This window comes from Bos indicus x Bos taurus, chromosome 2 (genome assembly GCF_003369695.1).
Source record: "Bos indicus x Bos taurus breed Angus x Brahman F1 hybrid chromosome 2, Bos_hybrid_MaternalHap_v2.0, whole genome shotgun sequence".
NCBI lineage: Eukaryota > Metazoa > Chordata > Mammalia > Artiodactyla > Bovidae > Bos > Bos indicus x Bos taurus.
In genome coordinates this window covers 62,139,931-62,166,694 of record NC_040077.1, presented here as the reverse complement: position 1 = coordinate 62,166,694, position 26,764 = coordinate 62,139,931, and the positions used below count along the sequence as shown (strand labels likewise).

The 26,764-nt window shown below is 39.6% G+C and overlaps 1 protein-coding gene across 2 annotated transcripts in view; it reads left to right on the top strand.

Moving 5' to 3' along the window:
* The first annotated feature begins 6,513 nt into the window (after nt 1-6,513).
* Nucleotides 6,514-26,764, top strand: part of RAB3GAP1 (RAB3 GTPase activating protein catalytic subunit 1) — a 112,090-nt gene continuing 91,839 nt past the window's right edge. The window contains exons 1-3 of one of the 2 annotated variants that reach the window (XM_027561951.1): nt 6,514-6,573; nt 6,675-6,730; nt 12,149-12,224. In XM_027561951.1, the coding sequence (XP_027417752.1) occupies nt 6,556-6,573; nt 6,675-6,730; nt 12,149-12,224 (150 nt within the window). In that variant the 5' untranslated portion in view covers nt 6,514-6,555. The remainder of the gene's footprint in view (nt 6,574-6,674; nt 6,731-12,148; nt 12,225-26,764) is intronic. The other variant, XM_027561959.1, reaches the window with a different exon arrangement.

The following is a 26,764-nucleotide window of genomic DNA, read 5'->3' as shown; positions in this document are numbered from 1 at the left end:
ATCTAGCCTGCCTCCATGTTTTGGCTATTGTAAATGGTGCTGCAATGAACATTGGGGTATGTGTGAATAGACATACTTATTTGTGCAAAAATTAATTAAAAGAATTAAAACTCTGTATTGTGTCTCTATAAATGTTTGTGTAAAAAGATAGGAAAGAGTCTGAAATTATTTACACTCAATGGTATTGGTGATTTTATCTTCAGTTCAGTTCAGTTCATGCAACCCCATGAATTGCAGCATGCCAGACCTCTCTGTCCATCACCAACTCCTGGAGTTTACCCAAACTCATGTCCATCAGGTAAGTGACGCCATCTAGCCATCTCATCCTCTGTCATCCCCTTCTCCTCCTGCCTCCAATCCCTCCCAGCATCAGGGTCTTTTCCAATGAATCAACTCTTCGCATGAGGTGGCCAAAGTATTGGAGCTTCAGCTTCAACATCAGTCCTTCCAATGAACACCCAGGACTGATCTCCTTTAGGATGGACTGGATGGATCTCCTTGCAGTTCAAGGGACTCTCAAGAGTCTTCTCCAACACCACAGTTCAAAAGCATCAATTTTTTGGAGCTCATCTTAGGAATATAGAAATAGAGAAGACGGTAAAGGAGGCCATTTGTTTTATGCATATTATTTGAAACTTTTACAATGAGAAGACATTTCTATTATAGTGCATGGACAAATTAAACAACTCCCAGGCTCTGGCTTTGGTTATAAATAGTGATTTAAGTATTTCATATTTGGAAGTACATTGCAGTACGTGCTCAGTTACTTTAGTTGTGTCTGACTCTTTGGACCCTGTGGACTGTAGACTGCCAGGCTCTTCTGTCCCTGGGATTTGGGATTTTCCAGACATGAATACTGGAGTGGGTTGCTGTGCCCTCCTCCAGGGGATCGTCTCGACCCAGGGATTGAATCTAGGTCTCCTAGATTGCAAGCACATTCTTTACCACTGAGCCAACAGGGAAGCCCGTATTGTAGTATATAGGTAGGCAAAAGCAAAGAGCAGAGATAAATGGAAGATGTAAGATTCACTATAGCAAAATAGCAGAAGCAGTTGAGACTGAAATTAGTCCATCTAGTCTAATTAGAAATTAGACTGAAGTGGATGCTGAAAGGGCTCTGAGGAGCAGATAGTTACATATCTGGAGATATTAATGTAAACGTAGTTAGCAGGTCTTACAATATGATACATGCCATACAATATGATACAAAAAGTCAGGATTATACTAAAATTTTGCATTTATTCATCACTTGTAGCTAGAATTGTTCATATCCATATTCATATCTTTCCTCATAACAAGGAAAATCAGAGATTAAATAAGAATATGTCTATGTAAAATATGGTAATTAATTGTCCACACACACCACCCCACACAGCTAGAATATTCTCATTCTGTAAACTTGTACATAATTCTTATGACTCTTTTTAACTCTTTTGTTTTCACATTCTGAGTTCAAAAATACATTAACAATAGAATAATTTAAATAGAAACATGTAAACGTGGGCAAACTAAGTCAACCTGCCAGTAAAAACTGTCTTTTCTGGATCTAATACCAGACAAGAAGTTAAGTTACAAACTTGGGAATTAGAACTAGCTGTTCTTGACTTAGCATTATCACCTAGAGGGACTTCAATTATACTTGAAACTTCCCGAGGGCAGGCGTCGTGTTTTTAAGTTTTTGTTTCTCATTTTCTAGAACAGGGTCAGGCACATAGAAGCTGCTTTTAACAGGTGTTTGTTGAATGAACAAAGGAGTGAATGAATGATGAGTTAAGGAAGTTTGCATTACTTCTCTTGAAATTCTCTAGAGCTTCCTGCCTTGGTGGCTATAACTCTTTCTAGTCCAAGAAACAGTGGACTGCTTATTTAGGATACATGATATTGCCCGTGTGTTCAGAAAGGTTACTTGATTGTTTTCACACCACTGATTTTACAAAGAGCTTTAAGAAGTTCAATAACCATTGTGCTTCCCTTTATAAATCATATTATAGTTCTTTCTGACTTATCTCAGGCTGTGGACACCTTGAGGGCAGGGATTATTCTTTGAACCCCTCCCTATGGTTGACTATGACATGCCATGCTTCCCTGGTGGTTTCAGCAGTAAAGAGTCCCTCTGCAATGATACAGAACCTGTCTCCGTCCAGGAGACAAGGATTTGGTCCCTGGATCTGGAGGATCCCCTGGAGAAGGGAATGGCAACCCACTCCAGTATTCTTGCCTGGAAAATTCCATAGACAAGAGGAGCCTTGTGGGCCACAGTCTATGGGGTTGCAAAGAGTTGGACACAACTAAGCAACTAACACTCACTTTTTTCCACTTCACTGCCATGACAGTAGATACTTGATAAATTTTGCTGAATGAATGAATGAATACTGATAATTTTGATAATTCTGATAGTTTTGATTTAGAGAATTTCTAAGAGTTTCCTGTTCTCATACTGTGTCTTCCTCTTCCTGCTGTACCTTCTACTGCAATTGGTCTCAGAGCTATATCACAGAAAATTCCTGATTCTCTCTGCACAGAGGCCATCAAGGCAGATGAGAATGGTGCAGTCCCACTGCTGTTGTTCCTCTCACAATGTTTGCTCTCTTGCTAAGACCTAATTAAACTGTGATGCCCCTGCATTCCTCTGAGGACTAAGCCAAGGGTGATTTTTCCAGGCCTCTAATCTCTTAAATTGCCTATGCGTCAAAATTCTCCCTGTGGCCATTATTGGTAACACCTTGAAATAACTGCAAGGTATGCCAGAGAGGGAATACACTTGCATGGAAAAACCCTTGCCTTTCGACGTGCAGCAAAATAGCTCTTAATACTGAAGAAACAAAATCTTTTCTGCTTCGTGAACCAGTGAAAAATCTAATAAAAGTGTGTCTCCCCTGGGTACTTTACATCATTAGCATCCTGGCTTCACACTTCACTTTAACAAATAACTTATTTAAAAAGTTTCTCCAGGGAGAAGGAGCCAAAAATAACTTGGAAGGAAACTTTACCTAGCAACCTGATAAGGCTTGTCTCCTACAGTTTCTGAAATTTAACTTGATGCAGCAAAGTCTTTGTGGTTTTTCAGTTTCAGATTTTGGCATGCACTGAAACTTCTTAATGGTTAACCAAAAAGGAAAAAACGTAATACTCACATGTGAGTAACATGTTACAGTTTTCATTATATAAAGCATCCATTATAATTGCTACTACCATAATGGATCACCTACTACATGCCAAGACATTCTGTTAACCACTCTGCAAATGTGCATAGGAACTTAATCTTTGCCACAGTCCTATGTGGTAAGAGGTATTACAAATCAAATTTTAATAATTAAGAAATTGATGTTAAGGGGGCTTACGTTATTTGCCCAGTCTTATAGGTAGTAAGTGCCTGAACCTGGGTTTGCTTGACCTTAAAACTTACAAATGTATTTCAGCTGGAGAGAATCTTAAAAGGTTAAGTGAACGGCTCTTTGATTCCCACCTTTCCCTCATTTGTTGTTGTTCAGTCGCTCGTTTGTGCCCAACTTTCTGCAATCCCCTGAACTGCTGCATGCCAGGCTTCCCTGTCCTCCACTATCTCCTGGAGTTTGCTCTAATTCATGTCCACTGAGTCAGTGTTGCTATCTAACCATCTCATCCTCTGCTGCCCCCAATCATCTACTGCCTTCAGACTTTCCCAGCATCAGGGTCTCTTCCAATGAGTTGGCTCTTAGCATCAGGTAGCCAAAGTATTGGAGCTTCAGCTTCAGTACCAGTCCTTTCAATGAATATTCAGGGTTGATTTCCTTTAGGATTGACTGGTTGGGTCTCCTTGCAGTCCAAGGAACTCTCAAGAGTCTTCTCCAGCACTACAGTTCAAAAGCATCAGTTTTTGGCACTCAGCCTTCTTTATGGTCCAACTCTCACATCCATACATGACTACTGGAAAAATCAGCTTTGATTACACAGACCTTTGTCAGTAAAGTGATGTCTCTGCTTTTTAATACACTGTCTAGGCTTGTTACAGCTTTCCTTTCAAGGAGCAAGCATCTTTTAATTTCATAGCTGTAGTCACCATCTGCAGTGATTTTGGAGCCCAAGAAAATAAAATCTGCCACTGTTTCCATTTTCCCCTTTCTGTTTGCTATGAAGTGATGGGACAAGATGCCATGATCTTAGTTTTTTGAATGTTGAGTTTTAAGCCAGCTTTTTCGCTCTCCTTTTTGACCTTCATCAAGAGGCTCTTTTGTCCTCTTCATTTTCTGCCATTAGAGTGCCATTTCCTTCTCCAGGGAATCTTACCAATCAGAGATTGAACCGACATCCCTTGTGTCTCCTGCATTGGCAGACAGATTCTTTACCACTGGGAAGCACCTTTCCCTTATCCCTGCATTTAATGTCATCAAGCTCTTGCTATTGTAACTCCAATATACGTATCAAATCAGTTGACCTTGTCTGCTGACCCCCCAGCAGTCAAAGCCTCCACACAATCTCCCATTGGATGTTGTAATAAGTCACTAGCTGTTCCTACTTCTTTTTTTGCAACCCCCCTCCCCCAATGCATTCCTATAGCAAGCAGACCATTGCAAAATGTAAAGGATTTTATATTTTGGACCACAATGCTCTCTTGCTTAAAACATTTTAGCAATGCCCACTTTGCTTCACATAAGGGGCACATAGAAGGCTCTTTAAGGTCTGGCCCATGTGTACCTCTTCAACCTCATTGCAACTGCTGTGCTCTAGGTGTCTTCTTTTCGTTTGTTAGACAGATCAGACTTTCCTACCTTTAACCCTCTGGATATGCTATTCTCTGCCCTTAGAAGCCTTCCCTGCCCCCAACCTGGCTGCCTCCACTCTACCCTTCAGCTGGCCCTGAAGATTCTTCTTGTCAGGGTCACCATTGGCCTCCACATTGCTAAGAGGGATGCTGATACATATGGTGCCTCTTCTTTTGGTTCGTGCAGTAAATTTTCAGTTTCCCTACTCCATCTTGAGTTCCTTGAAATCAGCGATTGTGTCTTCAGTATGTCTTCATTTCCTAGCAGTCTAGCATAATGACTGGTTTATAGTAGGTGTCTAATAAATGCCTATAAATGAATGAAGGTTCAAGTTCAGACCTTTTGGGAAAGATTTTTACAGTAGTAACTCTAACTCCCACTAGTGTAGTGAACTGAAACTAGAAGGAATATCAAGGGATGAGGGTTCAAGTCTTGGCACTGGCCATAATTATCAAATTCTTCTGACCTTAGTTTCCTCATCTGCACCATGTATATCACTGTATTTTTTATATCTCTCTCTCCTAAGATTAAAATATTTAATTGCTAAAGCTGTATTTCTGAGTCCTCTAGCCACAAATTCCTTCTTGTGAGTCACAAAAAATCATTAAATGATATTAATTAAAAAAAAAAAACTTAAAAAAAAAGCTTTTAGGGACTTCCCTGGATTTCCAGTGGTTAAGATTCTGTGCTTCCATTGCAGGGGGCATGGTTCCACTCCTGGTTGGGAACTAAGATCCCTCATGCCCCGTGGTTTGGCCAAAAATAAAAATAAATAAATAAAAGAGAATTTAAGGAAAAAAGTTTTTAATTATGAAAAATTTTGGACCTAACAATAGTTGAGAGAAAAGTACACATATCCATGTACCCATTATTAGCTTAAACAATAGCTTATGTGCCCATGGCTAATCTTGTTTTATTTCTAGCCATATCTACTTCCCTAGGGTTTCCCTAGTGGCTCAGCCATAAGGAATCTGCCTACCAGTGCAGGAGATGTGGGTTTGATCCCGTTGTGAAGATCCCCTGGAGAAGGAAATGGTAACACACTCCACTGTTCTTGCCTGGGAAATCTCATGGACAGAGGAGCCTGAAGGTCTACAGTCCATGGAGTCCCAAAGAGTAGCAACTAAAAAACAACCACCCACCTCCTCCTCCAATTATTTGAAACAAATCCTGGACATGGTATGATTTCCTCTGTAAATGTTTCAGAATGTATGAGATATAATGACTAACATGTAGCTGGCACTCCTATTCCTCAGTGGCTTAAAAAGTGTTCATTAAACAGCATGTTGCTCTTCTCAGAAACCAGATAACTGGTATAATGGTTTTATTTGATGACTTACCCAAACTGCCTGAAATCTTTGAGGTGAGGGATGGTGGATATTATGGCATCTAGCTCAGTGCCTTGCAATCGATTGAGAGGATGAATGAAAAAACAAGAACAAAACCAATCTGTTTTAGGTTTTTTTCATAAAATCATACCCACATGAGTCTAAGGCCTTGTTCTTGCTCCTGTTCCTTTCTTGAATTCATTACTCTACAGGAGAATTTTAAATTTTGTTAAATCAGCTAGAGAACGGGGACTTGATGGTAGTCTAAGTTCTTTCTTCTCAGGAACAAAAAGTATTACAGAAGAAAAATTAAATGACTTCAGCCTCAGGAGACTTTGCCAAACTAACCGGAAGAGGTGTCTCCGGGGCGGGGCTGCGTGGAGGCTCCGCCCCCGCCCGCTCTCTGCTCCCCTATTCCCCCGCCTTCCCTCGCCTTCCTGCTTTTCTTCCCGGCAGTCCTAGCGCCCATATCGGCGCTCCGCAAGATGGCGGCTGACAGTGAGGTGAGGTGTCTGCCCGCTACCTATCTCTGTCTCTGTTTAAGTTAGCTCCTCCGTGTCAGCGCTCGGGAGCTCAATCTCTTTCTTTCTTTCCACTTACGCAGCCCGAGTCCGAGGTATTTGAAATCACGGACTTCACCACTGCCTCGGAATGGGAAAGGTGAGTGAGTCGTATCATTGATTAGTATTAGTTTGGGCCCCGGCTCCGCCCGGCTACTTCCCCAACCTTGACCACAAGTGACGCTACTTCTGCGGGAAGAGTAAGCCCCATTGGCTCCCCAGTCTTCGCCTCCTCCCTTCTGTGGTCCACCGCAAGCCTCTTCCACGTCTCGGGTCTGACAAGCCCCGGCCCGCCCCCATCTGTAAAACCCGGAGACTCTGGCTCTCCGAAGTTTTGTTTTCTTTCCTTTTAGACCATTTCCATTAGACTTTTGGTCCATCTAGTTGTTGATCACCCGCCGAAACAGTTCCGGAGGCTACCTTCCGTTCCTGTGTTAATGTCCGTGTAACTAATTTGTTTGTTATAGTAGGCAACAAACTTCGCAGCTGCTTTTTTTTTTTTTCCCCCTTTCCTTGTACATCCGTTTCAGGAGGAGGCCTTTCTTCTGAATCCTGGTGGTTGTCCATCTGTCACACTCCCACCATCTCCATCCTGTCTTTTAGGGTAACCTTTCGAAACAGTTTGTGTGTGGCTTTGGAACGCTTAATTGTTCCATTTCAGTGGGTAATGTGACCCAGGCTTCCTCTGCCATAGAAACTCCAAATTCCTGTACCACCAAACTCCAGTTGAATAGCTGAGTGAAATTGTTGGATCACTAAAACTAGTTGAACGCCAAGTTTGTGGAGGAGTGATGCTAAAGCTGAAACTCCAGTACTTTGGCCACCTCATGCGAAGAGTAAACTCATTGGAAAAGACTCTGATGCTGGGAGGGATTGGGGGCAGGAGGAGAAGGGGATGACAGAGGATGAGATGGCTGGATGGCATCACTGACTCAATGGACGTGAGTCTGAGTGAACTCCGGGAGTTGGTGATGGACAGGGAGGCCTGGAGTGCTGCGATTCATGGGGTCGCAAAGAGTCGGACACGACTGAGCGACTGATCTGATCTGATCTGATAGCTTAGGTCGAGATGTTATCAGTTCGTTGTCCAAGAGCCCCTTCAGGTTTTTTGAGTACTGAGGTCAGTAGTTAGCTTGTTGGAATATTTTATGATCTTTCTGATTGGGAGAGGAAATCCATCTGGTTGTGAATGTTATGTTATTAAATGGCATAGAAAAGATCCCTGCTGGGATGCTAGTTTGACCTGTGGTCCCTGCCCCACCCCCACCTCCTCCCAAAAGGTAAGACATAACCACCCAGGCAAGGCTTTATTGAATAGGTACTATGTATTCAGAACTATATTAACAGAAAAGAACAAAATCAAAACAAATCATTTGATCTCTGTGTTAAAAAAACAAAACAGCAAATAGTTATATTAGTATAAGGATGGTAATTGTGGATTGTAATTGTTGGAGGTGTTTTCATAGAAAAGACAGGAAATGTGCCAGGCCTGGAAAGTGGAAAATAACCGCTTAAATGGAAAAAAAAACTGGTTAAATATGAGACGGTCCTGACAGGAGCAGAGACAGGTAAAAACCTTTGGGATTTAACGAAATGTCTTCACTGGAGTGAAGACTGTTGAAGGAAAATTAGATTATTAAGATAAAACCAGGTTACAGACAGCCTCCAAAGCTAAGTAAAGGAATCTAAATTTGATGCTTTAAGACCAGTGATTCTCAAACTTTAGTGTGCATTAGAATCATAGTTTATAATTCTGTATGTCTGAGGTGGATTCAAATATTTTCATTTCTAAGAAGATCCAAGGTGCTGATGCTGGGTCAAGACACCACGCTTTAGAGCCATTACAGAACAGTAGGGAGAGACCCTTGATTTCGTGTTATGAGAGTTGTTTGCCAAGATTAGGTGAAATGAAGGCAAGTGAGTTACTATTTTGGTTAGGTTGGTGATTAGGAAACTGGAGAGAAAGCGTAGGAGGGAAGATTGTAAGACATTTCAAATAAGTAGAAGATAAACTTGATGAAATGTAGGAGTAGAAAAAAAAAAATCAAACATGAAACTGCAGTTTCTTGCCTAGAAGAGTGAAGATAAGAAAGTGGCAAAGAGAGAAGAATATAGTTTTAGACCTGTTGAATTTGAAATAATAATGTCTTAAAGTTAGTTAGAAAATGTAGTAGTTTGAATCTTAAGAGTGAATTGAGGAAACATTAGAGTATTTAATGGATAAATAATCACTTTCCACTAGCTAAATATTTAAAATATCCTCAGGTGAAATATTAAATCCTTCTAACTCCTTATTTGTAGGTCGTTGTTAACAGAGTTATGAAAACTACCTCAAAGTAGGAAATTTGGTTTTTGGCTTTATCCCCTTGTTTATAGAATGAAACTAGTGTTTTACAGTTTGTAGGAAAATGGTAAGACTTTGGAGTCTTTTAAACCTTGAGTTTAATGTTTGAATGAAATTTCTTATCAGTATGTTATGTATGTATGTATGGACAATTTATAGAAACCAATAACTCCTTTTATTATTTGTCCATTGAAAAAATACTGAGTGAACATGTATCAAGCACAATTCAGGGCATAAGGATGTGGTGGTCAGTGAAAACAGATGGTTCCTGTTGTTGCTGAACATATAAACTAGTGGAAAAGAAGGATGTGAATAAATAATGATACAAGTGAGTCTGTAGTTACAGTTGAAATGAGAGCTAAGAAGAGGGAAAGAAACATTTTTTAAGAGCATATAACAAAAGAACCTAATATTGAGGAGTAAGAGGAAGTGATCTTACAGGTGAGATCTAGAGAGCTTTCAGGGGTAGTTATTACATTTTTCTAATCAAATCTCAGTACTTACCGAATAGGCTCCAATTTTGGTCTGCTTTAGTACTGGTAGTATTGCTAATACAGTGAATATTTTAAGATGTTCCTTCTTTTACTGTGAAATTAAAATGTGAAGTCCTTTTAGTCGAGTCTGACTCTCTGTGATATGGCCTGTAGCCTTCCAGGCTCCTCTGTCCATGGGATTCCCCAGGCAAGAATACTGGAGTGGGTTGCATTTGCTCCTCTAGCAGATCTTGCCAACCAAGAGGTGGAACCTGAGTCTCTTAAGTCTCCTGCATTGGCAAGCGGGTTCTTTACTACTAGTGCCACCTGGGAAGCCCTTTTATTAAAATGAGGTGAAGTGAAAGTTGCATAGTTGTGTCCAACTGTTTGCAACCCCATGGGCTATACGGTCCAAGGAAATCTCCAGGCCAGAATACTGGAGTAGGTAGCCTTTCCCTTCTCCAGGGCATCTTCCCAAGCCAGGGATTGAACCCAGGTCTCCCTCATTGCAGGTGGATTCTTTACCAGCTGAGCCACAAGGGAAGCCCAGGAATACTGGAGTGGGTAGCCTAACCCTTCTCCAGTGGATATTCCTGACCCAGGAATTGAACTTTACCAACTGAGCTGTCAGGGAATCCCTGATATTTATTAAAATACTTCATTATAAAAGAAAAAAAAAATCACCTGTAATTCTACCACCAGGAGATAGCTACTGTTAATATTTTGAGAAAATTCCATGTAATCTGTGTATGTTATAAACTTGTGTTAAACTATATTTATACTTATATCTATAGCTTCACTTTTTGCATTTAACATATGGACTTTTTCTTATTTCCTCAAGCAGGCTTCAAAACATGATTTTTAATGGGTGCATATTAGTCCATTGAGTGGATATGTCATTAATTTACAGCTTTTTGGTGCAGTTGTACCTAAGATAGTTTCCAATTTTTTACCTTTATTAATGTATATTTCACGTACATATTTTCACTCACATATACATACATTAAAATTTTTATTTGGTTTTGTAAACATATTTACTTATTTCTAGAGCACTCTTTATAAGATCTGATAATTGCCATTTGAACCGCCTCAAAATGCTATATTAATTAATATCTTCATTTTAAAAAGGAATAATTATAAGGTTCAGTTGAATCATAAAAACATACATCAAAAATGTAAATAATAATTTACAATGTCCCTGATGGCAGAACCTGATATTTGTGAATATATCTTGACTAGAATTAATTTTAGTACTCTGGCAATAATGTGTAGGTGTTTTAGGAGAGCAGTGTTGCTGTTAGATTGCATCATACATATATAGTATAAGTAGTCAGCTTCTTGGTGGCTTGGGCTTCCATGGTGGCTCAGACGGTAAAGAATCTGCCTGCAGTGCAGGAGACCTGGGTTGGATCCTGGGTTGGGAAGATCTCTTGGAGGAGAGCATGGCAACCCACTCCAGTATTCTTGCTTAAAGAATCCCCATGGACAGAGGAGCCTGGCGGGCTACAGTCCATGGGGTCACAAAGAATTGGACACAACTGAGTGACTAAGCTGAAAGTGTCCTTTTATATATATTGAACACTACTACTGAGCTTTGACTGTTCATTTGCTGATACAGAGCGTGTTGCTAGTCAGAATTCATTCTCTTTGATAGGTCAGCTTGATCATTAAAGACCAGACAGTGAATAGTTTAAAATCCCTTAAAGTTGACAAATCTACTTAGTTTCTTACCAGGTGTCCATTAAAACTTGTTGTATTTTAATGGGCAAAGTTCCCAAATAATGTTTTTTTGGAGGAGTGGAAGGCAAATCAGAGAATTCATAAGTATCTTTAAAGAAAGTTAATTTAAAGAGATAAGTTATTTGGAGCATAGTGAAGAGATTATTGGTTTCAGAATTATCGTTATGTGTGTGTGCTCAGTTGTGTCTGACTCTTTGTGACCCCATGGACTGTAGCCCTCCAGGCTCCTCTGTCCATGGAATTTTACAGGCTAGAATACTGGAGTGGATTGCCATTTCCTACTCCAGGGAATCTTCCTTACTCAGACAAGACTTCCTTGTCTCTTAGGTCTCCTGCATTGGAAGGTGGATTCTTTACCACAAGTGCCACCTAGGAAGCCTGTGTGTGCGACACACTTCAGTGGTGTCCGACTCTGCGACCCTATGGACTGTAGGGTGCCAGGCTCCTCTGTCCATGGCAGGCAAGAATACTGGAGTCGGTTGCCATGCCCTCCTCCAGGGGATCTTCCTGACCCAGCTGTTGAACCTGTGTCTCTTTTATGTCTCCTGCATTGGCAGGAGGGTTCTTTACCAGTACCACCACTTGGGAAGCCCAGTTATCCTTAATAGTATCATTTCAGTCTGTCAATTTTTACTTATGTCCCAGGTTTACTATTTTCATCTCAATATGGAGAGATTTATTTTTATTTTATAGAAACCAGAATGGCATTGGGTAGGCAGTAGATTTTTTAAAAAATCTAAGATGTTAAAAAAATCTTAAAAAAATTAAAATCTAAGAATTCTTGGGCTAAAGATTACTTTTTTGGGTTTTTGTTCCATGTTGATAAATTTACAATAACAATATTAAACTTTACAAGCCTTCTGTTAAAAGTGTTAAAATATTAAGAAAAAAAAACTTAAATTGTATAACAATAGGAAAAAAATGTGATTACATAGTTTGAAAGTTTTTTCCTCCTTCCTAGGTTTATTTCCAAAGTTGAAGAAGTTTTGAATGATTGGAAATTGATTGGAAACTCTGTGGGAAAGCCACTTGAAAAGGTCAGATCTATTTGCTGGTGTCTCTAAATGAGTATTTGCTTTGAAACTTCTATTTTTAAGTCTTTTGCTGCATTTGGTACATTTAAAGTAAATGTTCTAAAAGTTATGTATAATTTATGAATATAAAATGGCATCTGGAAGAACTTGGATTTGAATCTGTGACAGTATTTGTAAGATATTTCTGAACTGTTTTTTAATAATAAAATTGTATATGTATAATGTCGTTCTTTGTGAGTAATTTTATTTCTGTTTCTTTTGATAGTTAACTTTTCTCATGCTTTCTCCCATAGAATGTTTGAAAATCCTAATCCAAAATAATGATGGTTTTGCTTATAAACCATACTCCAAATGTTTACTGAAGCACATACTCTGAGAACAAACCTTGATTTCCTGTATTTCACGGGAGGGAACTAACAACTTGGTCTTGGGCTTATATAGGTATATAGGTGCTTTGTTAGACAAATTCTTTTCAAGTAATCTTTGTTTTTGTTAAAAATCTATTTTTAATTGCACTTTAGCTGTTTTTAAGGAACTCTGAATTTTCATATTTGCTAGAGATTTTTAGCTTTATGGTGGTTTAAAAGAATTTGAGATTTTCAAAGCATTGTGACTTTTTTCTTTATCCATATGAGTAAGAGCAGAAAAAATAATACTATATATAGAAATCACATCACTTCATACAGTGAAATATATAGATTAAATTGACTTATTGTTTTAAAATATTATATGATTACATTTTTGAATAAAGAAGAGATGTGAAGTTTTTAAACACATCTAGTCCACTTGAAATGAAGACATACATACCAATAAGGTTAAAGGCAAAACACAATGGATATAAATGAGTTGGGAAATAATTTGTACTATCAAAAAGAGAACTAAACTGTGTATTTGTGAGCTCTGATTTTATATTTCTTAAATATTTGATTTACACATATTCACTGGGTATCCTTTATGTGCCATATCTAAAGAAATAGTCAATAGGATAAGATCCTTATTTGCCATTGCAAATGAATTCTCATGAAAGGGAGGTAATAAGATTAAAATTATTAAAATTCTAGATGCTAAATTCAATGTTGGGATTTGAGTTAGGAAATGTATTTAGTGTAGGTATCATATTGCTATCAGGTAGTATGGGCGAAAGGAGGATTAGCTCTTTCCAGTCCTTTTCTCCCTACAGGTAGTAATAAATAAGTCAATCATGGAAAATCTGAACAGATTTCAAGGCGAGCTGTGCTGTGATGAATAAGATTAAAGAAAGTGTAAGAGATGGATTATTTGGCATAAAGAAAATTCAGAGAAATAAAGTAAGATTGTAATTTATGTCAAGAAAGTTGATTATTAGTTTTCTTCCTCCACTGAGAGGGAATTAAGAGAAGTTATTTTTTAAATACCTTTGATTATGGAAAGTTTCAGGCATATATAAGGTAAACAAAAATAGTATAATGAACCCCTATATGCCTGTCACTCAGGTTCAGCAGTTCTTCAATTTCTTATTTCAATGTTATCTGTCTACTCCCCTCCCTACTAGATTTTTTAAAAATAGTTGTTTTAAATAAAATATACATAATGCACAAAACTGCTTATTTTGGTAAATGTTTACATTATGTAAGCGTTTTCACTCAAGATACTGGACATTTTTGTCATCCCAGAAATGTCTATAGTGAACCTTTCCACTTGATGCCCATGTTCCTCATTTATGCTGCCCCCATGCCCCCTGCAGTGCCAAGGTGTCTGCTGTTCTTTTCCTTTTTTCTTTTAAACCATAGATTACTTTGCCTACTCTACAACTGGATATGCATGTTATCATACAGTACCATACTTTTTCTGCTGGCTTGTTTTACATAGTATTTGAGATTATTGTAGTTTGTTGGGTGTATCATTATTTTTATTGCTAAATAGTGGTCTGCTGTATGAATATACCACAGTGCGTCACTTGTTGACAGATGTATTCACTGTTACAAATAAAGGAGACCATTCTTATGTGAGGCCTTTTGTAGACATAAGTTTTTATTTCTCTTGGGTAAATATCGGAGTAGAATTACTGGGTCCTAGGGTAAGTGTATACTTAACTTTATGAGAAACTGCCAGAGGTGTTGTAACATTTTACCTAACCACCAGCAATATGTGAGATTTGGGGTAATTTCACCAACAATTGCTTGTTTTCAGTCTTGTAAATTTTAGTCTTCCCAATGGGTATAGGAAATGGCAACCCACTCCAGTATTCTTTCCTGAAAATTCCATGGACAGAGGAGCCTGGTGTGCTACAATCCATGGGGTCATAAAGAGTTGGACACAACTGAGTGACTGAGCACATGTATGCACAATCGTTTTGTAGTTTGTGGAATTAATTTGTATTTCTCTTTCTTGTTTTACTTTTGTATTTTGTGATGAATATTGGTACTGACCATTTTTTTCATGTGCTTTTTAGCCATTTGTGTGTCATTTTTGGTGAAATGTCTGTTCAAGTTTTTTGTCCATATTTAATTTATTTACTTTTGGCTGAGGAAGATGTGCTCCAGAGCATGTGGGCTCTGTAGTTCTGGCCTGTGGGCTTAGTAGCTGCCCCACAGCATATGGGATCATAGTTCCCTGAATAGGGACTGAACCCATGTTCCCTGCATTGGAAGGTGGACTCTTATCCACTGGACCACCAGGGAAGTCCCCCTGCCCATATTTTAATTGGGTTTTTATCGAATTGTAGGCATCTTTTGTGTATTCTGTTTTTAAGTCTTCACAGATTGTTTTGCTAAGTTGTAAAGATACTATGCTTTCTTCTAGAATTTAGCATGTTAGTTTTTTATTTAGGTCTCTGACCCATTGTGAACTAATGTGTGTGTGGTGAGGTGGGAATCACAATTCAGTTTTTACACATGGCATGTATGGATGTGAGAGTTGGACTGTGAAGAAGGCTGAGCACCAAAGAATTGATGATTTTGAACTGTGGTGTTGGAGAAGACTCTTGAGAGCCCCTTGGACTGCAAGGAGATCCAACCAGTCCATTCTGAAGGAAATCAGCCCTGGAATTTCTTTGGAAGGAATGATGCTGAAGCTGAAACTCCAGTACTTTGGCCACCTCATGCGAAGAGTTGACTCATTGGAAAAGACTCTGATGCTGGGAGGGATTGAGGGCAAGAGGAGAAGGGGACGACAGAGGATGAGATGGCTGGATGGCATCACTGACTCAATGGACGTGAGTCTGAGTGAACTCCGGGAGTTGGTGATGGACAGGGAGGCCTGGTGTGCTGCGATTCATGCGGTCGCAAAGAGTCAGACACGACTGAGTGACTGATCTGATCTGATCTTATTCTAGGACCTTCTGTTGAAAACACCTCTTTCTCCAGTTAATTGCATTGATGCCTTTGTCAGTCAGTTGACCTGGAGTTTACCTTCTGGAGTCTGTATTCTGTTTCATTTATCTATTGGAAAATCCTGATTGTCAGTAGCACATTGTACTGACATCAGACTTTTATTTTCTTCAGCTCCAAAATCACTGTGGATGGTGACTGAAGCCATGAAATTAAAAGACACTTGCTCCTTGGAAGAAAAGCAATGACAAACCTAGGTAGCATATTAAAAAGCAGAAACATTACTTTGCCAACAAAGGTCCATATAGTCAAAGCTATGGTTTTTCTAGTAGTTACGTATGGATATGAGAGCTGGACAGTAAAAAAAAGGTTAAACGCTGAAGAATTGATGCCTTCGAACTGCGGTGTTGGAGAAGACTCTTGAGAGTCCCTTGGACAGCAAGGAGATCAAATCAGTCAACCCTAAAGGCAATCAACCCTGAGTGTTCACTGGAAGGAATGATGCTGAAACTCCAATACTTTGGCTACCTGATGCAAAGAGCTGATTCATTGGAAAAGACCCTGATGCTAGGAAAGAGTAAAGGCAGGAGGAGAAGGGGGCAACAGAGGATGAGATGGTTGGACAGCATCACCAACGCAATGAACATGAGTTTGAGCAAACTCCAGGAAATAGTGATGGACAGGGAAGGCTTGAGTACTGCATTTTTGGGTTCACAAAGCATTGGACACGACTGAGTGAACAACAACAAACCACGTTGTCTAGGCTATTGTAGTTTAGGGGTTCCTAACTTTGGCACTGTTGAAATTTTGGGCCAGGTTGTTGTGGGGCTGTATTGTGTACTATAGAATTTTATTAGTATCTCTGGCCTCTACCTAGTAGATTTCAGTAACACCCTCCCAGTGGTGAAAACCAAAAATGTATCTGGTGGTTGTTTAGTCATTAAGTTGTGCCTGGCTCTTGTGACCCCTCAGACTGTAGCCCACCAGGCTTCTCTGTCCATGGGATTTCCAAGGCAAGAATACTGGAATGGGTTGCCATTTCCTTTTCCAGGGGATCTTCCTGACCCAGGGATTGAACCTGTCTCTCCTGTATCGCAAGCAGATCTCTTTACCGCTGAGCCGTCAAATGTCCCCTGAGGTGCAAAATTGCCTCCAACTGAGAACCACTGAATAGGTTTAGAATACGTCCTAAATTTAGTGAATGCAGATTTTCTAGCTTTTGTTGTTTTCCCAGATTGTTTTATCTATTCTAGGACCTTATGTTTCCATTATGAATTTTAGAATAAGTTTGTCAGTTTATATAAAAAGGATTATGATTGTGCTGGGCCTATGATTGGGATTGTGTTGAGTTTATAGATTTTTTTGAGAAGTAACTTTTTGGCAATCTTGAAGCTTGACATCTCTTCACTTATTAAGTCATCTTCATCTCAGCAATATTTTGTAGTTTTTGGTAAGGGCTTGCATATTTTTTGTAAATTTATTGCTAAATATTTTATATGATGCAGTTGTAAATGGAATTATGTTTTGATTTTATTTTTCATTTGTTTGCTAGGACATTTGTTGTTGTTGAGTTTAGTCACTAAATCCTCTCTAACTCTTTGTGACCCCATGGACTGTAGCCCACTGGGCTCCTATGTCCATGGGATTTCCTTGGCAAGAATACTGGAGTGAGTTTTGATTTTCTTCTCCAGGGGGTCTTCCCTACCCAGGGGTCAAACCTATGTCTCCTGCTTGGCAGGTGGATTCTTTACTACTGAGCCATCTGGGAGGCCCTTGCTACTTCATAGACATACAATAATTTTTTATATTAATTTTGTGTTTGGATGTGGTTAAATATAAAGATTCATAATCTTTTTGTTAATTCTTTCTCATTTCCTACATTCATAGTCATGTTGTTTCCAAATAGGGACAATTTACTTCTTTTTCAATTTTTTTACCTTTGATTTCTTATTTTTATTGCAATAACCAGGACCCTTAATAAAATTTTCAATAGAATTTTGAGAGTAGGCATCATTCCCTTCTTCCAATTTTAGCGGTGAAACATCCAGTGTTTCAATACTGAAAGTTTGAGGTTTTCATCAGTTCAGTTCAGTTGCTCAGTCATGTCTGACTCTTTGCAACCCCATGGACTGTAGCATGCCAGGCCTCCCTGTCCATCACCAACTCCCGAAGCTTGCTCAAACTCATGTCTATCAAGTCAGTGATGCCATCCAACCAGCTCTCCTCTGCCATCCTCTTCTCCTGCCTTCACTCTTTCCCAGCATCAGGGTCTTTTCCAATGAGTCAGTTCAGCTTCACCGTCAGTCGTTTCGATGAATATTCTGGACGATTTCCTTTAGGATGGACTGGTTGGATCTCCTTGCAGTCCAAGGGACTCTGAAGAGTCTTCTCCAACACCACAGTTCAAAAGCATCGGTTCTATGGTGCTCAGCTTTCTTTATAGTCCAACTCTCACATCCATGGAGAAGAAAATGGCAACCCACTCCAGTACTCTTGTCTGGAAAATCCCATGGACGGAGGAACCTGGTAGGCTGGAGTCCATGGGGTCGCAAAGAGTCGGACACGACTGAGCGACTTCACTTTCACTTTTCACTTTCATGCATTGGAGAAGGAAATGGCAACCCACTCTAGTGTTCTTGCCTGGAAAATCCCAGGGATGGCAGAGCCTGGTGGGCTGCCGTCTATGGGGTCGCACAGAGTTGGACACGACTGAAGCGACTTAGCAGCAGCAGCAGACGGACCTTTGTAGGCAAAGTAATCTCTGCTTTTTAATATGCTGTCTAGGTTGGTAATAGCTTTTCTTCCAAGGAGCAAGAGTCTTTTAATTTTATGGCTGCAGTTACCATGTGCAGTGATTTTGGAGCCCAAAAAATAAAATCTGTCACATTTCCATTTGTTGCCCCATCTATTTGCCATGAAGTGATGGGACCAGATGCCATGATCTTAGTTTTTTGAGGGTTGAGTTTTAAACCAGCTTTTTCACTCTCCCCTTTCACTTTCAACAAGAGGCTCTTTAGTTCTTCTTCGCTTTCTGCCATAATGGTGGTGTCATCTGCATATCTGAGGTTATTGATATTTCTCCCTGCAGTCTTGATTCCAGCTTGTGCTTCATACAGCCTGACATTTTGCATGATGTACTCTGCATGTAAGTTAAATAAGCAGAGTGACAATAGGCAGCCTTGATGTACTTCTTTCCCAATTTGGAACCAGTCTGTTCTATGTCCAGTTCTAACTGCATACAGAGTTCTCAAGAGGCAAGTAAGGTGATCTGGTATTCCCATCTCTTTAAGAATTTTCCACAGTTTGTTGTGATCTATACAGTCAAAGGCTTTATTCAGTTCAGTGCAGTTCAGTTGGTCAGTCGTGTCCAACTCTTTGTGACCCCATGAATTGCAGCACGCCAGGCCTCCATGTCCATCACCAACTCCCGGAGTTCACTCAAACTCAGGTCCATCGAGTCAGTGATGCCATCCAGACATCTCATCCTCTGTCGTCCCCTTCTCCTCCTGCCCCCAATCCCTCCCAGCATCAGAGTCTTTTCCAGTGAGTCAACTCTTTGCATGAGGTGGCCAAAGTACTGGAGTTTCAGCTTTAGCATCATTCCTTCCAAAGAACACCCAGGACTGATCTCCTTTAGAATGGACTGCTTGGATCTCCTTGCAGTCCAAGGGACTCTGAAGAGTCTTCTCCAAAACCACAGTTCAAAAGCATCAATTCTTCAGCGCTCAGCCTTCTTCACAGTCCAACTCTCACATCCATACGTGACTACTGAAAAAACCATAGCCTTGACTAGATGGACCTTTGTTGACAAAGTAATGTCTCTGCTTTTGAATATGCTGTCTAGGTTGGTCATAACTTTCCTTCCAAGGAGCAAGTGTCTTTTAATTTCATGGCCGCAGTCACCATCTGCAGTGATTTTGGAGCCCCCAAAAATAAAGTCTGACATTGTTTCCACTATTTCCCCATGTATTTCCCATGAAGTGATGGGACCGGATGCCATGATCTTTGTTTTCTGAATGTTGAGCTTTAAGCCAACTTTTTCACTCTCCTCTTTCATTTTCATCAACAGGCGTTTTTAGTTCCTCTTCACTTTCTGCCATAAGGGTGGGGCCATCTGTATACCTGAAGTTATTGATATTTCTCCCAGCAATCTTGATTCTAGCTTGTGCTTCTTCCAGCCCAGCATTTCTCATGATGTACTCTGCATATAAGTTAAATAAGCAGGGTGACAATATACAGCCTTGACGAACTCCTTTTCCTATTTGGAAGCAGTCTGTTGTTCCATGTCCAGTTCTAACTGTTACTTCCTGACCTGCATGTAGGTTTCTCAAGAGGCAGGTGAGGTGGTCTGGTATTCCCATCTCTTTTAGAATTTTCCGCAGTTTATTGTGATCCACACAGTGAAAGGCTTTGGCATGGTTAATAAAGCAGAAATAGATGTTTTTCTGGAACTCTCTTGCTTTTTTGATGATCCACCGGATGTTGGCAATTTGATCTCTGGTTCCTCTGCCTTTTCTAAAACCAGCTTGAACATCTGGAAGTTCACGGTTCATGTACTTTTGAAGCCTGGTTTGGAGAATTTTGAGCATTACTTTACTAGCATGTGAGATGAGTGCAGTTGTGCGGTAGTTTGAGCATTCTTTGGCATTGTCTTTCTTTGGGATTGGAATGAAAACTGACCTTTAGGCTTAGGCTGAGCTATATAATATTTGATAGATAAGGTTTATTTATGTCAACTTAATGATATTTCCAATTTATAAAGGATTTATTGGGCCATAATAACCCCAATATAAGTCAAGGACAATTTGTACATAAGGTTTACCATTTTAAACATTTTCAAGTGTTAATTTCAGTGGCTTAAGTATTTTTACATATTTCAAGTTTTCATCAACCCAGACTGAACTCTTTCACTGCCCCTAGTCTGAAGCCTTCGATAACCACTATTCATTTTCTGCAAATTCATTTATTTAGCTCCTTCATATAAATAGAATCCTACAGTATTTGTCCTTTTGTGTCTACCTTGTTTTTCATCTGTCATACTTAATTTCTTTAGGATTCATCCATGTGGTAGAATTTGTCAGAATGTCATTCCTTTTTAAGGTAGAATAATACTCCATTGTGTGTGTGTGTGTATATTTATACACAGACACATTTTGCTTATCTGTGTATGTATCAGTGGACACTGGGGTTACAGTAAGTCCCTTACATACAGACCTTCAAGTTGCGAACTTTCGAAGATATGAATGTGGATTCACATGTCTAATCATGTAAGGCATGTATGAAATTGCAGCTTGCCCTCTGTCTCCTATTGCTGACAGTCCTTCAGCTCTGCCATCTCCCACCTTCTCTCTCTTCCAGTCAGTAACTCTCTTGTCTGTTCACTCAGTGCCAGCTCCTGTATGCCAGCTGTCGTACTGTACTAGTGTACCTTTCAAGGTACTATACCGTAAGATTAAAGAAAAATGTTTTTAATATTTTATTATTTTGGTTGCACTGGGTCTTTGTTGCTGTGTGGGCTTTTCTCTGGTTGTGGTGAGCGGGCTTCTCATTGTAGTGGCTTCCCTTGCAGAGGGAAGCCCTTGCAGTGGCTTCCCTGTGCAGAGCACAGGCTTTAGGGAGCATAGGCTTCAACAGTTGTGGCATGTGGGCTCAGTTATTGTGCCTCCCGAGCTCTAGAGCATAGTTTCAATAGTTGTGGCACATGAGCACAGCATGTGGGATCCTCCTGAATCAGGGATAGAACTCATGACCCCTGCATTGCCAAGTGAATACATTACCACTGAACCACCAGAGAAGCCACTGTTTGATTTTTTGTGTTTGTTTTTTATGTATTATTTGTGTGAAAAGTATTATAAACCTCTTACAGTACAATTTTATATAGCTGATTATGTTAGTTAGGTACTTAGGCTAACTTTCTTGGACTTCTGAACAAATTGGACTTTTAAACTCACTCTCAGAACAGAACTTGTTTGTATGTAGGGGACTTACTGTATTTCCACTTTCTGGCTTTTGTGAATAATGCTGTTGTGAACATGCGTGTGCAGATATCCGAGTTCCTTTCAACTCTTAAATGTATACCCAGAAGTGCAATATTTTCATCATATGTTAATTGTTTTTTAGTTTTTTTAATTGCCATACTGGCTGACTAAAACTACTATTTTTCTTTAAATGTATCTTTATTTAAAAAAAATAATTTTATTTATTTATTGGCTGTGCTGGCTTTTATCTAGTTGTGGCAAGCAGGGGCTACTCTGGTTGTGGTGCTAAGGCTTCTCATTGCTGTGGCTTCTCTTACTGTGGAGCGTGGGCTCTAGGGCGCTCAGGCTTCAGTAGTTGCAGCTCCCAGGCTCTGGAGCACAGGCTCAGTAGTTGTGGCTTACAGGCTCTGCTGCTCCACAGCAATGTGGGATCCTCCTGGATCAAGGATCGAACCAATGTCTCCTGCATTGGCAGGCAGATTCTTTACCACTGAGCCACCAGGGAAGCCCTTTTACTTGGTTTTTGAAGAACAGTTTTGCTGAAGAATTTTAGCTTGAAAAATTTCCCCTCCAGTTCTTTAAAGATGTGGTTCCATTGTTTTCTCTATAATTTTTGATGAGAAATTAGGTGACACTCATTTTTATTCTGGCTTGGTGCTCTTTTCTCTGGCTACTTTCAAGATTTTTTTCTTTATCTTTATAAGCTGATTGACTATAAATACACTCATAGGTGTATTTTGTTTGTGTTTTTCCTCTTTAGTTTTATTAATACTGAACGTATTAATATTAAAAACAACTTTTGTTTTTCACCAAATTGGGGAAGTTTGGGGCATTATTATTAATTTCTTTTTTACTCTTTGGCCATACTGTACAGCCTTTGGGACCTTAGTTCCCTAATCAGGGATCATACTTGTGCCCCCTTGCAGTGGGAGTGCTGAGTCTTAACTGCTGGACCACTAGGGAACCCCATTTGCCATTATTTTTTCAATATATTTCTTTCCTATTCTCTTTTTCTATAATTTAAGTAATATTTGACTTCTTGATACTGCCCCACAGGTCTCTGGGGCTCTACTGTACTCAGTCTTTTTTTTTCCTCTCTCATATAATTTTTTTAGAATTTATCTTCTGCTGTCTCCAGTTTGCTGTTAAACCCACTTAAGGTATTTTCCAAATCAGTTATTGTAGTTTTTAGGTCTAGAATTTTTTGGTTCCTTTTATGATTTCTAATTCTCTGTGATTACTTATCTCTAAAGTCGTTTTCAAAATACTGCCCTTTAGGCCTCCAATTGCGATATCTAGGTCTTGAGGTTGAATTTGTTCACTGTATTCTCTTGAGTATACATGACATTTTCTTGGGTTTTTTTATTTTGTGTTTTTTTGTGTGCACTCAGTTGCTCAGTCTTTGTGACCTCATGGATTGTAGCCCTTCCAGGCCCCTCTACCCATGAAATTTTCCAGACAAGACTACTGGACTAGGGTGCTATTTCCTACTCTGGGGATCTTCCCGACCCAGGGATTGACCCACATCTCTTGCATCTCCTGCATTGGCAATGGATTCTTTACCGCTGGTACCAGCTGGAAAGCCTATTTTTTGGGGGCGGGGGAATGTGTATCCAAAGTATCTTAACTTTATACTTGTATTTTGAGTGAATGTATAGACTAGATTCTGTTGTGTTTTCTGAAGAACACTTTTTTTGTTTTAGCACCCAGTTTGCTTAATTGGAGTAAAATTCCATTCTCTCTTCGTTGGTGACAGCAGCTGAAATCTTTTCTTTGAAGTTTCTTCCTTGTCAGTGTACTCTGGAGTTTCTACTGCACATGCATGGCTTAACAGCCAAGATTTGGGACAGAGTTTATTTGCAAAGTTTGGGGTTTACCCCTGGATGTGCACAAATTAGTCTGCCCTTTAGGTCAGAAATTCTCATGATGTGGTCTGTTGGACCCTGAGAACCTTCTCTGTATTTTACTATTTTTAGTTATTGTAAAGAAAGATTTTTTTTAACATTTAGATAACTACTTAAAATTAATTTTTGTGAATGAAATGAGGCAGTGATCTTTTTTATTCTATTGGATAGCCAACATTTTCTGAATTATTGATTATGCTCTTTACCATATATTGAGTTCGTTTCTAGAATATGAATACTTTGTATTCTTATAAATATGCTATTTTATTTTAATTATTATTTATTTATTGTATATTCTGGTGGGACAAAAATATGCTCCCATTATTTTTCTCTTCCAAAATTTTCTTTAAAAAAAAAATATTATTTGACTGCCCCAGGCCTTGAGGCATGTGGGATCTAGTTCCCTGACCAGGGATTGAACACGGGCCCCTGCATTGGGAGCGCAAGATCTTAGCCACTGGACCACTAGGGAAGTCCCTCCAAAATTTTCTTAACTCTTTTTATACTTCTGTTTCTTCATATTAATTTTTTCCTTGGCATGAAGACAACTTTATTAACTATTCTAAAAATAATACCTATCTATATCCATTCAACAAGATAGTGTGAAGTACTTTTTGAGATGTCATATTAAATTAATAACTTTTAGTTCTAGTAAATACATTTCTAATATTGAATTCTCTGTATAACATGGCTTTAAATCAAATGTTGACCGTGATTAGCCTTTTCTTTTTTTTTAAATGGAAGTATAATTGACATACATTTTATTAGTTTTTGCTGTACAATAGAGTGATTTGATTTTTGTATATATTGAAAAATGATCACCACAAGTCTAGCTAGCATCCATCACTGTACATAGTAACATTTTTTTCTTGTTTTGAGAACTTAAGATTTATCAACTTTAATATATGCAGTACAGTATTATTAACTATAGTCACTAGCTGTACATTCTATCCCCATGACTGACTTATAACTGTGAAAGTTTATACCTTTTTAATGCCCTTCACTCATTTTACCTCCCCTCCTCCACCTCTGACCACCACCTATCCTTTCTCTGCATCTGTGAACTTAGTTTTTTGTTGTTGTTTTTTGAAAAGTTTCCTTATATATTATTTTCTCTTTTTCTGTCTGACCTGTTTCACTTAGCATAGTGCCCTCAGAGTTTATCCATGTTGTTGCATATGGCAAGATTTCATTCCTTTTTGTGATGAAATAATATTCCATTGTATGTGTATACCACATTTTCTTTATCCATTAATCCATATTAAGTTGTTTATGTATCTTGGCCTCTGTAATAATGCTGCAGTGGTGGGGTGCATATATCTTTCCAAGTTATTGTTTTCTTTGGATAAATACACACAGGTGGAATTGCTGGGTCACGTGGTAGTTCTGTTTTTTAATATTTTGGGTGCCTCCATACTGTTTTTCATAGTGGTGGCACCAGTTTACATTCCCACCAGTAGTGCACAAGAGTTCCCTTTTCTCTACACCCTTCAGTTCAGTTCAGTCGCTCAGTCATGTCTGATTCTTTGTGACCCCATGAACTGTAGCACGCCAGGCCTCCCTGTCCATCACCAACTCCCAGAGTCCACACAAACCCATGTCCATTGTGTAGATGATGCTGTCCAACCATCTCATCCTCTGTCGTCCCCTTCTCCTCCTGCCCTCAATCTTTCCCAGCATCAGGGTCTTTTCAAATGAGTCAGCTCACCGTATCAGGTGGCCAGAGTATTGGAGTTTCAGCTTCAACATCAGTCCCTCCAATGAACATCCAGGGCTGATCTACTTTAGGATGGACTGGTTGGATCTCCTTGCAGTCCAAGGGACTCTCAAGAGTCTTCTCCAACACCGCAGTTTTCAAAAGCATCAATTCTTCGGCGCTCAGCTTTCTTTATAGTTCAACTCTCACATCCACACATGACTACTGGAAAACCCATAGCCTTGACTAGACGGACCTTTGTTGGCAAAATAATGTCTCTGCTTTTTAATATGCTGTCCAGGTTGGTCATAACTTTCCTTCCAAGGAGCAAGCGTCTTTTAATTTCATGGCTGCAATCACCATCCGCAGTGATTTTGGAGCCCAGAGAAATAAAGTCAGCCACCCAATTGCACTCATCTCAGACGCTAGTAAAGTAATGCTCAAAATTCTCCAAGCCAGGCTTCAATGGTACGTGAACCGTGAACTTCCAGATGTTCGAGCTGGATTTCGAAAAGGCAGAGGAACCAGAGATCAAATTGTCAACATCTGTTGGATCATCAAAAAAGCAAGAGAGTTCCAGAAAAACATCTACTTCTGCTTTATTGATGACACCAAAGCCTTTGATTGTGTAGATCACAACAAACAGTGGAAAATGCTTTAAGAGACGGAAATACCAGATCATTTTACCTGCCTCTTGAGAACTCTGTATGCAGGTCAGGAAGCAACCGTTAGACTGGACATGGAACAACAGACTGGTTCCAAATTGGGAAAGAAGTACGTCAAGGCTGCCTATTGTCATCCTGCTTATGTAACTTATATACGGAGTTCAGTTCAGTTCAGTCGCTCAGTCGTGTCCGACTCTTTGTGACCCCATGTCCATCACCAACTCCCAAAGTTTACCCAAACTCATGTCCATCAAGTCGGTGATGCCATCCAGCCATCTCATCCTCTGTCCTCCCCTTCTCCTCCTGCCCCCAATCCCTCCCAGCATCAGGATCTTTTCCAATGAGTCAACTCTTTGCATGAGGTGGCCAAATTATTGAGAGTTTCAGCTTTGGCATCTGTCCTTCCAATGAATACCCAGGACTGATCTCCTTTAGGATGGACTGGTTGGATCTCCTTGCAGTCCAAGGGACTCTCAAGAGTCTTCTCCAACACCACAGTTCAAAAGCATCAATTCTTCGGTGCTCAGCTTTCTTTACAGTCCAACTCTCACATCCATACATGACCACAGGAAAAACCATAGCCTTGACTAGACGGACCTTTATTGGCAAAGTAATGTCTCTGCTTTTGAATATGCTATCTAGGTTGGTCATAACTTTCCTTCCAAGGAGTAAGCGTCTTTTAATTTCATGGCTGCAGTCACCATCTGCCGTGATTTTGGAGCCCCAAAAGATAAAGTCTGACCCTGTTTCTACTGTTTCCCCATCTATTTCCCATGAAGTGATGGGACTGGATGCCATGATCTTAGTTTTCTGAATGTTGAGCTTTAAAAGCCAACTTTTTCACTCTCCTCTTTCATTTTCATCAAGAGACCTTTTAGTTCCTCTTCACTTTCTGCCATTCGGGTGGTGTCATCTGCATATCTGAGGTTATTGATATTTCTCCTAGCCACCTTTATTCCAGCTTGTGCTTCTTCCAGCCCAGTGTTTCTCAT